This window comes from Ranitomeya imitator, chromosome 2, assembly GCF_032444005.1.
Source record: "Ranitomeya imitator isolate aRanImi1 chromosome 2, aRanImi1.pri, whole genome shotgun sequence".
NCBI lineage: Eukaryota > Metazoa > Chordata > Amphibia > Anura > Dendrobatidae > Ranitomeya > Ranitomeya imitator.
The window spans coordinates 657,556,093-657,571,492 of NC_091283.1; the positions used below are offsets into that span (position 1 = coordinate 657,556,093).

At 44.1% G+C, this 15,400-nt stretch overlaps 1 protein-coding gene across 2 annotated transcripts in view; it reads left to right on the top strand.

Annotated features, from left to right (window-relative positions):
* The window catches only part of LOC138667669 (membrane-spanning 4-domains subfamily A member 15-like), a 173,848-nt gene extending 158,741 nt beyond the window's left edge, over window positions 1-15,107 (top strand). Inside the window, exon 7 of one of the 2 annotated variants that reach the window (XM_069755793.1) lies at window positions 14,718-15,107. In XM_069755793.1, the coding sequence (XP_069611894.1) occupies window positions 14,718-14,882 (165 nt within the window). In that variant the 3' untranslated portion in view covers window positions 14,883-15,107. The remainder of the gene's footprint in view (window positions 1-14,717) is intronic. The other variant, XM_069755794.1, reaches the window with a different exon arrangement.
* The last annotated feature ends 293 nt before the right edge of the window (window positions 15,108-15,400 follow it).

Sequence of the window (15,400 nt, forward strand, 5' to 3'; positions counted from 1 at the left end):
GAGCACTCTGCATAATGGGCTAATCAATGTGTTTAATTTTTGTTGTTTCAGTGGGTGATGTTACAACAAGGTGGCGGAGTATCCGTGACCAATACAGGAGGGAGAGGCAGCAGCGGGAGAGAAGTGGAGCCGGGGCACCTCCTAAAAAACGAAAATACGTGTATTTTGACTGGCTAACCTTTTGGAACCCCAGCATGGACCTCAGGCAAAACATCAGAACCTTTTTTAATTTTTGAAGTTGGAGAAATGATTACAAATAAAATTTAAACTAAATAAATTTTTCTTTTTCAGAACACAGTCTAACCTCACTGACAGGGAGACAGGGTCTGACTCTGAACTGGTCATTGACCCAGTTGGTGAAGGTGAAGAGGTGGCTGGTCCATCTGCTGCTCCCTCAGGCTCCATCCCTCCAGGATCCTCCTCATCTGGCCAGCCAGCTCCAGCTGCAGCAGAACACCAGCAAGAGGCCCCACAGTTCGCATCAGCAGCATCATCAGCAGCAGCAGCACCACCATCTAGCCAGGATGACCCTGGAAATAGCAGCAGCCCTACTGTTGCCCTGGAGCGATCCCCACAGGCTGCAGTCAGATCACAGCGTTCACGACGCAGGAGAGAGCTTCTCCAAAGCAGGAGAAACGTGGCTGCTGGGGTCATGAACTATTTGGAACGGGTTCGAGAGGATGATGGGGAGGAGGGATTTACACGTAGCCTTGCCCAGTACTTACGGTCCATAGAGCGGGAGTTGAGGCTTCGTGTGAGAGGGTGTTTTCAGATCCTTATTGATGCATGCACCCCCCCAAATAACCCATACAATCTCTTGCAGATGATTGAACAGTGGCAGATGTCACCAGAAAATATTCTGCGGCCTCAGAGATTACAAGGCATGCATGCTCAACAAGGATCTGAAGCACCCCCTCCACGTCAGCCAACACTTCAACCCCAACCCACAACGAACCCACAATGGCAACCTCAGCACCATATGGCGGGATATCAGCAACCATCCCAATATGGCCACTTGTCCACACCCAGTGCTGGAGGCTGGTCCCAACCTGGGTTTGGACAATATGGTCATTTTGGGTTGGGGTATGATTCCCGCCCATATGGTCATCAACATCAGGGGTATCTCCAAAATCCTGTCCCCACTCTTCAAAGTGCCCAGCATCATAGCAGGCCTAATGTCCCTCAGGCCACTACAACATCCGCACAGGGTGCTGGACAATTGGGCCTACAAAGGCCACCTGATGCTGACCCTGAGCAATCAACATCTCCAGCACCTACCTACCAGGACTTGTAATTTTTTTTGTTTTATTTTTGTTTGGTTTTTAAATTTTAATTTATCCATTTTGTTTATTTTTTATCTTTGATTTGTCTACACAATATTGTGTTGGCTTGTGCTTACATAGCAATCTTGAATGTGGATGTTGTTCCTAATTTTTATGGCCACAAAAAACTGTGGAATTTAGAACAAAAAAAATGGTTATGACAAAACAATAACCAACACCAAAAAAAAGTTACATAAGTAAAAGTTTTGTTAATAACAATCAAACTCTGGATGCGTTCTATTCATTCTTACATCACACACACATGATATGCTCATAACCATATGTGAAATAATTAAATACAACAGACCTAGTTTCAAAATTGGTTAACACAAACTTTATATATCTAATTAATTACATATGCAAAATTGCATAGTCTTGCCAGGGAGTAGCACCATGAGGAGTCAAAAAATAATTTGTCAAGACATCACGAACTTTGAGGCCAGAAAGTGGACGACGCGGAGGAGGGACATATAGGGTAGGCCTACTAACATTGCTCATGAGGTGATCTTCAAAATTTGGAGAGGAACAATCATGTATTCTGGTGAAATTATGTAGAATAACACAGGCTTTGATCACTTCATTCATTGTAGCCTCACTCAGCTGAATGGCAGACTGAAGAACCCGCCATTTGGCTACAAGAATCCCAAAGGCGCACTCAACCAGTCTCCGTGCCCTGGCAAGTCTCAACTTAAACACCCTCCACCGGTGGTCAAGGTTGCGCCTGGGGTAAGGCCTCATGACGTGCCTCGTCAGTTGGAATGCCTCATCTCCATATTATAAACCTGTAGTTACTGTCAGCAACTGCTAACAGAACTACAGAGAAAAACTGCTTATAATTGTAGAATTGGGAACCAGAGTTCGGCGGCTTACGCACCCTGATATGTTTCCCATCCACAGCTCCAATGCAGTTAGGGAAGTCACAAGTGTTTTTGAAACCAGTGGCGATTTTAAGCCAATCCTCGTGTTTAGGCTCAGGCATCACAACTTCCTGAAGTTTCTGCCATATTTGGGAACAGGTTGTCCTAACAATGCCTGAAATTGTCGACCGCCCAATCAGAAACTCCAGGTGTAGACCCGCATAGGACAAGCCTGTGGACAGGAAGCTGAAATACAAGAAAAATTTTAAAAAAACATTAACATAAGGACTAAGAAAACATGAAGAAGCACAAGTGTATATTTCATTTACAATGACATTATTTACAATATAAAAATGTTCATTTAACATTCTTACTATACTAGAATATTAACAACATTTTTTTTGATGTGCTTGTGGCTTCATGTCCAACTAAAGTTACTGAAACATAGTAGGACACAACACATTTTATAAAAAAAAAAAAAAAAACATACAGTATGTGCGAATGTTGAATACATACCGTAAAGGTTACACCTACAGAAGAAACAGGAGTCTAAACTATCAATAATGTAAATTCAATAAAAAAGTTGAGCTCAAATGCCAGTAATATCATATCAAAAAAAGTTTTATTAGTACAAAAAGCTCACTCACAAGTAATGGCAAAAATAGCCAAAATATAGTAACAAGACAAAGATGAAAGGAACAGGAACAAAGATAAAAACATATGCAATCAGCCAATCAGGAGTTTAGACTCCTGTTTCTTCTGTAGGTGTATTTCATATTTTGGAGTAGCGGTCCGCGCTCTCATTTAGATCCTGGTCACAGGATCATTATTTCTGCTAGTGTTTCCAATATGTCAGTAGTTGTTAATACCGTAAGGTTAGGAGCAGACGCTCCTCAGCAGAGATGGCTTTTCTCATCCAGGTGTCCTGATAGGTGATCCCAGAATGTAAGATCTCCAACAACATGTCAAAAGTCCTGATGGACATGCGACTATACAGGTAAAACTTGTCAGGATGTGCCCTCAAAGCTGAATATAGTCTCTGGAAATGTTCTTTACTCTGACGTTGGGTCAATAGAGGATGTACCCACAATCTTCGTCTCCTCCTTCGCGGATCAACATTGACCGGATATGGCTGGCCAAAGCGACGAGACAACACCCAGTGAAGCAACACCCGCTGAGTTGTGCTTAAATACACATGGTCAGACATGTTTGTATGGTCAAAGCAACACAGCCAAAATATGCTAGAGAACATATAGGGCAGATGGGAGGGGTCCACCTGTTGTAGAGGGCTTAAATAGTGTTGTTAATGATGGTTTAAATGATTTGCAGGCCTGAAAACCGTTAAATGTCCATTTTGTGATGGTGCGTGCAAAATACGCCATACGGATCACATACGGATTACACACGCACAAGCACATGCGCAAAATACGCGACCACACCTAAGCAGCGCATTAACTACGGAAGTAGATTTCAGGGACATTTTGGCGTATTGAACGCGTAGTACAGACGTATAATACGTTCCGTATTGTCTTACGCCAAGTGTGACGCCGGCCTTAGGGTGAGACCTGAGCTGTCTGTGAAGACGTATCCACCGCTCGTCCTGAGTGTGGGGTGAGAGTCCCGGGGGCTGCATTATAAAGGCGCACTGGATGTGTAAAGATGACGCGCGACCGGAAGTACCTGACCGGAAGTGCAGCCCCCGGGACTCTCACCCCACACTCAGGATGAGCGGTGGATACCGCGTCCGTTAGTCGCTGCACTTAGTAAGTGTAACATACCCATCACCATTTGGTGATGTGTGACCACTCCTGTTTCAGGACATATTAATACTGCGGCCACCATTAAGATTCCGCTCTTTACCCCTACAGCGCCGGATACGGCCTCTTTCTTGAACTGACTCTTTGCCTGAAGTGGGGTATGTAAACTCTCACTTGTATCACCTACCATTCACAGACACGGAGGTCCCTCCCAGTGACCTATTGCCTATTCTCCTATATCATTACAGGTTAATCCCTTGTTGACCTAAATAACTATCAAATGCTCTATGAGAGGGTAGGTTTCCCCCTCTATTTTCCTTTTTCTTCACGTCTTCACAGACAGCTCAGGTCTCATCCTAACGGTCACAATTATGAGGTTCACCTAGTTACCTCTTTATCATATTGGGATCAGTTCCAACATTTACACTATAAGGGCATGATTATTAGGACGTCAAACGGTCGTATCACACACAATAAATTGCCATTTCCAATGTACCGTTCAGATCATACCTGTGTTTACCGTTTTTTCTGTTTGGACCCATATTGATTATCTGTTATGTATAATCTGCTGTATATACTTTATTTATTTAGTTTTTCTTTTTGTTTAGTACATTGATGAAGGTCTAATCTGTGACCGAAACTTCATACTGTATGTACTCTCCTTTTATTAAATCCTCATTGCATCTCAGTACGTGTGTGCCAAGTTTATCTTTAATATTAATATAAACAAATAGAGAGTACCGCGCTACAAGTGGCTAGGGCTAGGTGCCGTCCGTGATCCTGGAGTAACGACCAAGAACTCCCTGTGATCGTAGGTGGCAACTACTAGTATCTGTCCAATTTGTCAATTATCATATACTTAGAAGAGAGGGGATGCATAGACCTTCTGTGTGCGTAGTGCAACTAATTGTGGCTCTCCTGCTGTGCTGGTAATATTATACTATTATACAGCAATAGTAGATGGTGACTAGTAGTATTCTGTTACCTACTGAATGCAGCCGTATGGAGATCCCGGAGCTGCTGGGCTGCTTGCGTCGGGTTCAGCTGGCTGGCCTGCACATCTAGAGGTCCGCTGTGTCAGGAAGCTGTTCCCGTCCGCTTGGAAGGTAAGTATGCGGGTGCCAGCCTAAGTCGATATCGGCGGCTTTGGGTACTGCAGGTGAAGACTGTGGTAGCAACATGTAGCGCCAGAGACGTCCCGGCCGGAGGCGTCCCTGGATACACATGGAAAAATGGCCGACACTACGAAGCAGTGAGTGACGTCACTGGCCTATGGAGCCTCAGTGGGGTCAAATCTAACCTACGCGTTTCAGAGTGACACGCACTCCTTAATATTGTACGGTTTGGGCACCTACTTGAGCACCACAACTTATAGTAGTGCCTACGGCTATTTTTCAAATATTATAACCCTTACATAAGAGCACACTATTATTGGGTCATGTCATCACTCACATTCTCTTATAACGCGGAAGAAACGTCCAACATCATAGCACAATCTACGGCATCCACCGAATTCCTTAGAGTTCCTCCCAAAGAGACAAGGGGACGGGATTTGGAGAGGGAACTGAGACGGTGCACAAACTTTGAACTGCATTGTGCGACTCTCACGGAGTATCTCAAAGTCCAGAGAACACTGAGGGAACTGCGGGTCCCTCTGCGCCCCACCTTGTTTAGTGACTACCCTGAATTTTGCTCTCGCTTTGAAAAAATTCTTAACAAATGTTCTTTTGATCTTATGACTCTCACATTAGCGCATTTACACCAGGGAATCATCCAGAGCAAAGACCGGATTGGCAACATTGAAAGACAATTGACTGCCTCTTCTACAGCGGAAGAACTCAACGACCTCAAAACCAGAATAAATACTACTATTGACCAACATAGACGTGATACTAAAGCAAGAAAAAGAACCAAATTCATCAGAGACACTGAGGATTATGAACAAAATAGAGTCTATAAATGGAGAGACAACTCCAACTCCGGGACCTACGAGGAAGGAGACAAACGAGAAGAAGAGGACCCGTCGAGGAAAGAGACAGTCACAGAAACACGGACTTCACGCGTATAACTCGTTCACAGAATCGTCTATATTAACTCATTAACCACAGGATCACCACCTCTTCACTTTGCTACGCAGAAATCGGTCACTTGGATAGATCACTAGTCTGTTACCACGCTTCTCCAGAAGAGCACATTAACTCCACCCTACTCTAAGTCATGACACTGAGAACGATCACTCCATCCGCACGTTACCTGCCCCAGGAGGGCTTACTGCATGAATACATCTAAAGCGCATGCTCTGAGTGGAACGCACAGTTCCGCCCACTTTTTACCAGGTGGAATGCACTACTGCGACACCCATACCCCCCACGTCACTTCCGGTCGGGTACTTCCGGTCGCGCGTCATCTTCACACATCCAGCGCGCCTTTATAATGCAGCCCCCGGGACTCTCACCCCACACTCAGGACGAGCGGTGGATACCGCATCCGTTAGTCACTGCACTTGGTAAGTGTAACATACCCTTCACCATTTGGTGATGTGTGACCACTCTTGTTTCAGGACATATTAATACTGCGGCCACCATTAAGATTCTGCTCTTTACCCCTACAGCGCCGGGTCCACATCTTCACAGACAGCTCAGGTCTCACCCTAACGGTCACAATTACGAGGTTCACCTAGTTACCTTTTTATCATATTGGGACTAGTTTCAACATTTACACTATGATAAGTGCATGATTATTAGGACGTCAAACGGTCATATCACACACAATAAATTCCCATTTCCAATGTACTGTTCAGATCATACCAGTGTTTAGCGTTTTCTCTGTTTGGACTCATATTGATTATCTGTTATGTATAATCTGCTGTATATACTTTATTTATTTAGTTTTTCTTTTTGTGTAGTACATTGATGAAGGTCTAATCTGTGACTGAAACGTCATACTGTATGCACTCTCCTTTTATTAAATCCTCATTGCATCTCACTACGTGTGTGCCAAGTTTATCTTTAATATTGTACGGTTTGGGCACCCACTTGAGCACCACAACTTATAGTAGTGCCTACGGCTATTTTTAAAAAAAAAAGAGTTTTGTGTGGCGACATGTGTGTAGCAACTTTTTGTACAGTGGGGCAAAAAAGTATTTAGTCAGTCAGCAATAGTGCAAGTTCCACCACTTAAAAAGATGAGAGGCGTCTGTAATTTACATCATAGGTAGACCTCAACTATGGGAGACAAACTGAGAAAAAAAAATCCAGAAAATCACATTGTCTGTTTTTTTATCATTTTATTTGCATATTATGGTGGAAAATAAGTATTTGGTCAGAAACAAACAATCCAGATTTCTGGCTCTCACAGACTGGTAACTTCTTCTTTAAGAGTCTCCTCTTTCCTCCACTCATTACCTGTAGTAATGGCACCTGTTTAAACTTGTTATCAGTATAAAAAGACACCTGTGCACACCCTCAAACAGTCTGACTCCAAACTCCACTATGGTGAAGACCAAAGAGCTGTCAAAGGACACCAGAAACAAAATTGTAGCCCTGCACCAGGCTGGGAAGACTGAATCTGCAATAGCCAACCAGCTTGGAGTGAAGAAATCAACAGTGGGAGCAATAATTAGAAAATGGAAGACATATAAAACCACTGATAATCTCCCTCGATCTGGGGCTCCACCAAAATCCCACCCTGTGGGGTCAGAATGATCACAAGAACGGTGAGCAAAAATCCCAGAACCACGCGGGGGGACCTAGTGAATGAACTGCAGAGAGCTGGGACCAATGTAACAAGGCCTACCATAAGTAACACACTACGCCTCCATGGACTCAGATCCTGCAGTGCCAGACGTGTCCCACTGCTTAAGCCAGTACATGTCCGGGCCCATCTGAAGTTTGCTAGAGAGCATTTGGATGATCCAGAGGAGTTTTGGGAGAATGTCCTATGGTCTGATGAAACCAAACTGGAACTGTTTGGTAGAAACACAACTTGTCGTGTTTGGAGGAAAAAGAATACTGAGTTGCATCCATCAAACACCATACCTACTGTAAAGCATGGTGGTGGAAACATCATGCTTTGGGGCTGTTTCTCTGCAAAGGGGCCAGGACGACTGATCTGGGTACATGAAAGAATGAATGGGGCCATGTATCGTGAGATTTTGAGTGCAAACCTCCTTCCATCAGCAAGGGCATTGAAGATGAAACGTGGCTGGGTCTATCAACATGACAATGATCCAAAGCACACTGCCAGGGCAACGAAGGAGTGGCTTCGTAAGAAGCATTTCAAGGTCCTGGAGTGGCCTAGCCAGTCTCCAGATCTCAACCCTATAGAAAACCTTTGGAGGGAGTTGAAAGTCCGTGTTGCCAAGCGAAAAGCCAAAAACATCACTGCTCTAGAGGAGATCTGCATGGAGGAATGGGCCAACATACCAACAACAGTGTGTGGCAACCTTGTGAAGACTTACAGAAAACGTTTGACCTCTGTCATTGCCAACAAAGGATATATTACAAAGTATTGAGATGAAATTTTGTTTCTGACCAAATACTTATTTTCCACCATAATATGCAAATAAAATGTTAAAAAAAACAGACAATGTGGTTTTCTGGGTTTTTTTTTCCCAGTTTGTCTCCCATAGTTGAGGTCTACCTATGATCTAAATTACAGACGCCTCTCATCTTTTTAAGTGGTGGAACTTGCACTATTGCTGACTGACTAAATACTTTTTTGCCCCACTGTATGTCGAGTTGCTTGCGACAGGTTAGTGTAGTGAGTTGTGTGCCGCGAGTTTTGCGCGTGGCGAGTTTTATGTGTGGTGTGTTTTGAGTATGTGCAAGTTTTGTGTGAGGCAACTTTTGCATGTGTTGCAACTTTTGAGCATGTGGCAATTTTTCCACGTGTGCAAGTTTTGCGTGTGGTGAGTTTTCCATGAGGTGAGTTTTGCACGTGTGGTGAGTTTTGCATGAGCCTAGTTTTGCATGTGGTGAGTTTTGCATGTGGCGAATTTTGCGCGTGGCGAGTTTTGAGCGGTGACTTTTGTGTTTTGACTTTTATGTGGCGAGGTTGGTGTATGTGTGGTGAAATGTGTGCTGAGGGTGGTATATGTGTTCAAGCACGTGGTAGTGTGTGGCGTGTTTTGTGTGTGTGTTCATATCCCCATGTGTGGTGAGTATCCCATGTCGGGCCCCACCTTAGCAACTGTACGGTATATACTCTTTGGCGCCATCGCTCTCATTCTTTAAGTCCCCCTTGTTCACATCTGGCAACTGTCAATTTGCCTTCAACACTTTTCCTTTCACTTTTTCCCCATTATGTAGATAGGGGCAAAATTGTTTGGTGAATTGGAAAGTGCGGGGTTAAAATTTCGCCTCACAACATAGCCTATGATGCTCTCGGGGTCTATCTAAGGATTCATCATACAGTGTAGAGATTACAGTGAGGGGGCATCATTTTGGAACCATTAAACAGTTTAGTGGCTACTAAGCGGTCAGTATACTGTGTGAGTGGTAGTATATAGCGAGGGGTCATTATACTGTGTATAAGGGAGCTGTACAGGGGGGAGACTCGGGACATTATTATGTGTAAAGTGGGCACTTATTGTTATAGGGAACTCGGGTTACTGTGACTGTCAAAGGGGCAGAGAGGGCATTATTACTTTCTAGGTTTCTAGGGGACAAAATGTGGGCACTGTTTTATAGGGCACTTGCCCTTGGCATTACTATATTCTAGAGTTTTTTTTTACCATCTAGAGGCACACTGTTCCACAGAGCAGATGCAGTAATAGGGACACATACGGCAGCAGCGGCTCAGTATTTAGAGTATCAGCAGGATGAGGAGTTTGTGCACGTTGGGAATAGATGGTGATGGGGCTGGAAAATGAGAAGCGAAATGTATCTTTGTTGTAATCTCTGCAGACAAGTCCTGGCTGGAAAAAGTCATGTGGGTCTGGGCCAGATGGAGAAATCGGGAAAAGTGAATGATTCCATCAGAAAGATCGTCCTCTGTAAGTCACTATCTATAACTGTGCTGAAATCTCTTATATGTTCTGTAGGACTGGCAGGGGCGGACACAGACAGCTTAGGGCCCCTGTGCAAGTAATGTATCTGGGCCCCCCCTCCTTTCATCGCGACCAAGCTACAGATATACATATTTTTTTTACAGTCTCCTCTCATATATATTGCCGCCCCTTATTACACAGTGCTCTCTCTTTATGTATAGCACCGTCCCTTATCATATAGTTCCCTCTTGTTATGTACAGCACCGTCCCTTACATATCAGATTCTCATTATTTTTGTTATTTATATCTCCCTGTTCTTTATTACATATCATCCACTCCTGTTAGATATAAACTGAAATGATGGCTGATGGAGCATGGGAAAGCTTCTTTTGTGATGGATGCAGCTGATGGACTGGTCTTCTGGTCAGATGCTGCTCCCTCAGCAGTCATTTTACAGGAGAGGACACCATGCAATAAAGAGAAGACGCTGTGAATAACAAAAATAATGAGAATACTCAATTTAAGGGACGGTGCTGTAGATGACAAGAGATGATACTGTGTAATAATGGACGGCGCTCCACATAACAGAACGCCATTAGTGATGGGCGAATATACTCGTTACTTGAGATTTCTTGAGCACGCTCGGGTGTTCTCCAAGTATTTTTCAGTGCTCGGAGATTTAGATTTTCTTGCCGCAGCTGAATGATTTACATCTGTTAGCCAGCATAAGTACATGTGGAAATTCCCTAGCAACCAGGCAACCCCCACATGTACTTATGCTGGCTAACAGATGTAAATCATTCACCTGCGGCAAAGAAAACTAAATCTCCGAGCTCTAAAAAATACTTGGCGGAACCCAGAGCATGCTCGAGAAATCTCGAGTAACGAGTATATTCGCTCATAACTAGACGCTATATAATAAAGGACGGCACCATACATAAATAGAGAGGATGTTAAGGGACGGGAGGGTACCGGTACCGCAGATGCGATTTCAGGATACAGACACTGCCGAAGCAGTCACAGGAAGCGAGCACTAATATCAGTACACAGGGTATGGGATATGGGATACTATATCAGACTAGGGATGGGGGACCTGGCAACATACAGTTGCATACATACCTAACATACTGTAACTATAGGGATTGCTCAGGCACCTCCCTACTGGGGAGGGTGCCCTATATACAGGATGTCTCCACACTTTTGGCTGGGAGACACGTTGCAAGTGAACACACATTTAGCTATATGCCTCCCAGCTGAGCATTTACCATGTAAACGTGCTGCCCCTTTTAGAACAGGGGAGTGCGCACACATGCACCCTAGGCACGCCATCGGGACACAGTGCAGCATGCATAGTGGAGGTAGAAGGCAGGAGCATGCTGGAGACAGTGCCATGGGCCGGGGAGTAAGCTGATGTCCCTGCATGGAGGGAGGAAAGGACACCATGTCAGGCATAGCGCTACATGCCCTTTTCTCTGATAATTTGTCTTGTTCTTCTGCAACACATGAAAAAACCCAGATTCTACTCAGTATATAACATAGCCCACGTAGTATATTGCACAGCCACGCAGTATATAACACAGCCAATGCAGTATATAACACAGCGATGTAGTATATAGCACAGGCCACAGTATAAAACACAGCCCACGCAGTATATTAGCACAGCGACGCAGTATATAACACAGCCACGTAGTATATAACACAGCCACGTAGTATATGACAGCGCACGCAGTATATGACAGCGCACGTAGTATGTAGCAATGTCTGCACCATATTCCTGTTAAAAAAAAACACAATTAAAATAAAAAATAGTTGTATACTCACCCTCCGGTGGCTCCCGGATCTAGCGCAGGGCTTTAGCGATGCTCCTCGCGACGCTCCGTTCCCAGTAATGCTTTGCGGCAATAACCTGTGATAATGTATCGGTCTTGCGAGACCACTACGTTGTGATCTCGGCTCATTGCTGCAATGCATTCTTGGCACCGGAGCGCGAGGAGTGGGAAGGCTGGTGCGGACGCCGGAAGGTGAGAATATAATGTTTTTTTTAATTATTATTTTTAACATTATACGTTTTTACTATTGATCCTGCATAGGCAGCATCAATAGCAAAAAGTGAAGCAGTGTTTAACTCCCGCCCCAATATTGCTGATTGGTTGCAGCCGGCCGCGACCAATCAGCGACCCAGGATTTCCGTTACGGAAGTTACAGACAGACAGACGGAAGTACCCCTCAGGCAATTATATATATATACTTATATATAGACTTTTACAAACAGGTGCATAGAAGTATGGTAATACACATAGGTGATAGTAAGTCTGTACACATTTTGTTACTTACACATGCCGTCCCTCTGGCATGTGCATTCTTCCATCTCCAGCAGCTCCATCCTGGGGGTCTTCAGTCCTCCATCAGCACTTACTGGCCAGATCTCCAGCTCTCGCCGGTCCTCCTGCCTCTTCACTACCTCTGATAGCTGCAGAGTGTTCTCCCCGTAGTCAGTGGATCTGAGACTTCTTCCTCCTGAGAAGTTCTGTCAGGTGTCTGACCCATGTGAACATCGGCCATCACATCAACCTCCCCTTCCCCCTGTAGCCACTTACCAACCCTGTACTGAGGGGTCTTTACTGAGGAATGGCTCCACTGGCCACTCAAGCAGCATTCACACTGTAGCTCCTGCATCTGAATGGGCCAGTGCAGTAGTTTTTCAATAAAGCCCCCTCAGTACAGGAGGTGGAGGTAGCTACAGGGGGCAGGGGGGATTGATGTGATAGCTCATGTGAACATTGATCAAGCAGTTTAGTTGACAGAACTGCTCAGGAGGCAGCAGAGGTGACAGATGTACTGACTGCTCAGAGGCTGGTCCCATCAGCAGTCAGAGGCAGTGAGGAGGAGGCAGGAGACAGGACTGGCTGAGATCAGCCATACTTACCAGCCTGTTCCTGCCTGCCCTGCAGGAACCAGGAAGAGAAGCTGGGGGCGTGTCCAAGGATTCCAGGGGGCGTGTCCAGTGATCCCGCGCTCCTTCATCATATCATAGAGCCAGCGGCTGCATCTACACTCAGAGGAGAGGAGGAAGGGCCCCCTCTCTGACAGCAAAAGACTCAGGTACGGCCCCTTCCTCTCCTCTTAGTGTAGATGCAGCCGCTGGCTCTATGAGAGAGTAAGATATTTGAGCAGCTGATCGGGCCCCCTGTCCTGGGCCCCTGTGCAGCTGCACAGGCTGAACATGCGGTGTGTCCGCCCATGAGGACTGGTATCTACCACTGACCATATGGTGGTAATATCAATATTGGTCTTTATATAGAGATTATTTTTAGCAACAGTGCGGTTTTCTGCAGAGGCTCTCCTCCACTATTAGGGTGTGTCACCAAGTTGTAATCAAGGTTACCTGGTTAGGAGCCCGCTCAGAAGTTTCACCCTCCCTGAACCAAAACCCTAGCTACGCCTCTGCATTGAGCTGGCTCTTCAGGACCTGTCTTACCATTTGATGGTATTTGGATGTTGTTTCTTTCCTTGCCTCCTCATCATGATTACCGTATACCTGTGGGATACTGAGGTACTTGTAGCTTGTCCTTACATCTGCTATGTGCCCTGCTGGTAATTTCACTCCATCAGTCTTGCCTACCTTGCCTCTCTTTATTACCAACCAGCCACACTTCTCCAGTCCGAAGGACATCCCGATGTCTTCGCTGTAAATCCTTGTCAGGTGGATCAATGAATTGACGTCTTGTTCGTTTTTTTGCATACAGCTTGATGTCATCCATGTAGAGGAGGTGGCTGATGATGCTTCCACTCTTAATCTTGTATCCATAGCCAGACTCTGTAATTATCTGACTGAGGGGTTCCTATGCAGAACAGCAATGGGGACAGGGATAGATAGATAGATAGATAGATAGATAGATAGATAGATAGATAGATAGATAGATAGATTTCTCCTTTTCAGAAAAAAATACAAAATGTATTGCTTTGAAATTCTGAAACATGTTGTCAGTAGTTTATAGAATAAATGAAAAATGTACCTTTTACTCAAAAATATACCTATAAAGAGAAAAATCAGACAAACTGAACATTTTCCAGTGGTCTCTTAATTTTTGCCAGAGCTGTATATTTGTGTGTTTTGAAGAATATTTCGTTTTAAAACGATGTGTAAATGACAGAGAGCTGCTATATGTAAAAGCTCATGTTAAAATCGTATTGCATACAGATGTCATACGGATACATATATGTGAGGAAATTGCATCAATGTATTGCAAACAGAGTACACACGGATGACCATATGGAGAACACTTGTGTGAATCTCGGCAGGGAGACTCGGACCGATTTTTCATACCTTAAGGCCGGAGTCACACATGCGAGAAACACGTCCGTGTCTCGCATGTGAAAACCAAGCTCTGGCGCCGGCTCTTGGGAGCGGAGCGTGCGGCTGCATTTGTTGCTATGCAGCCGCACGCTCCGCTCTGGAGTGCCGGCGCCAGAGCTTGGTTTTCACATGCGAGACACGGACGTGTTTCTCGCATGTGTGACTCCGGCCTAAATGTGACCCCGACCTAATCAGTATAACAGCGCCAACCTGACACTGTCTGTAGGTTGCAGTGCACAATCCTGCTGACAGGTTCCCTTTAATTCTTTTGGGGATGACCAAAAAACTGCAATTCTGCATTTTGGTAGCTTTAGATAAAGATTTATGGAAAATTCTGATGGTTTCACAAACTTTCAAGCATAAATATACTTTAAAAAATGGAATATAGTAATCTTTGTACGTCAAGGTATTTAATTTTTTTTTTTTCTTCCCCAGCAGGTTTTTGTAATGCAGTCTGATGGCTTGGCTCACAACATTCATCCAACAGTTTCACATTTGGGAGTCTCCACTTCTTCTGCAGTAGCTCTTATTCCTCAATATCCAGCTTTTCCAACCAGCTATGATAATCAGAAAAACAGCAATATCACCGTAACCCCTTAGCTACTAAGCTAATTTTGCCCTTACTGACCTGGCAAAAATTTTTAAATCTTACCACTGTCACTTTGAGGTAATAACTCTGGAATGCTTCAGATCCCACCGATTCCGAGAATGTTATTTCGTGACATATTGTACCTCATAATAGTGGTAAAATTTGGTTGATATGACTTGCATTTATTTGTGAAAATATTGCTATTTTGGTGAAAATTAAAAAAAAAATCCCAATTTTCACATTTTCAGTCTTTATATTTTTAAACAGTTAGTCATGCTGTATAAAATAATTAATAAATAACATTTCCACTATGTCTACTTTACATCTGCATAATTTTTCAAACATTATTTTATTTTGTTAGGATGTTAGAGGGATTAAAAGTTTTGCAGCAATTTCTCATTTTTTCAACAAATTTACAAAACCTGTTTCTTTAATAACCTATTGAGATTTAAATTAACTTTGAAGGGCCTATATATTGGAAACTTCCCAAAAGTGATACCATTTTAAAAAGTGCACCCCCTGAAATACT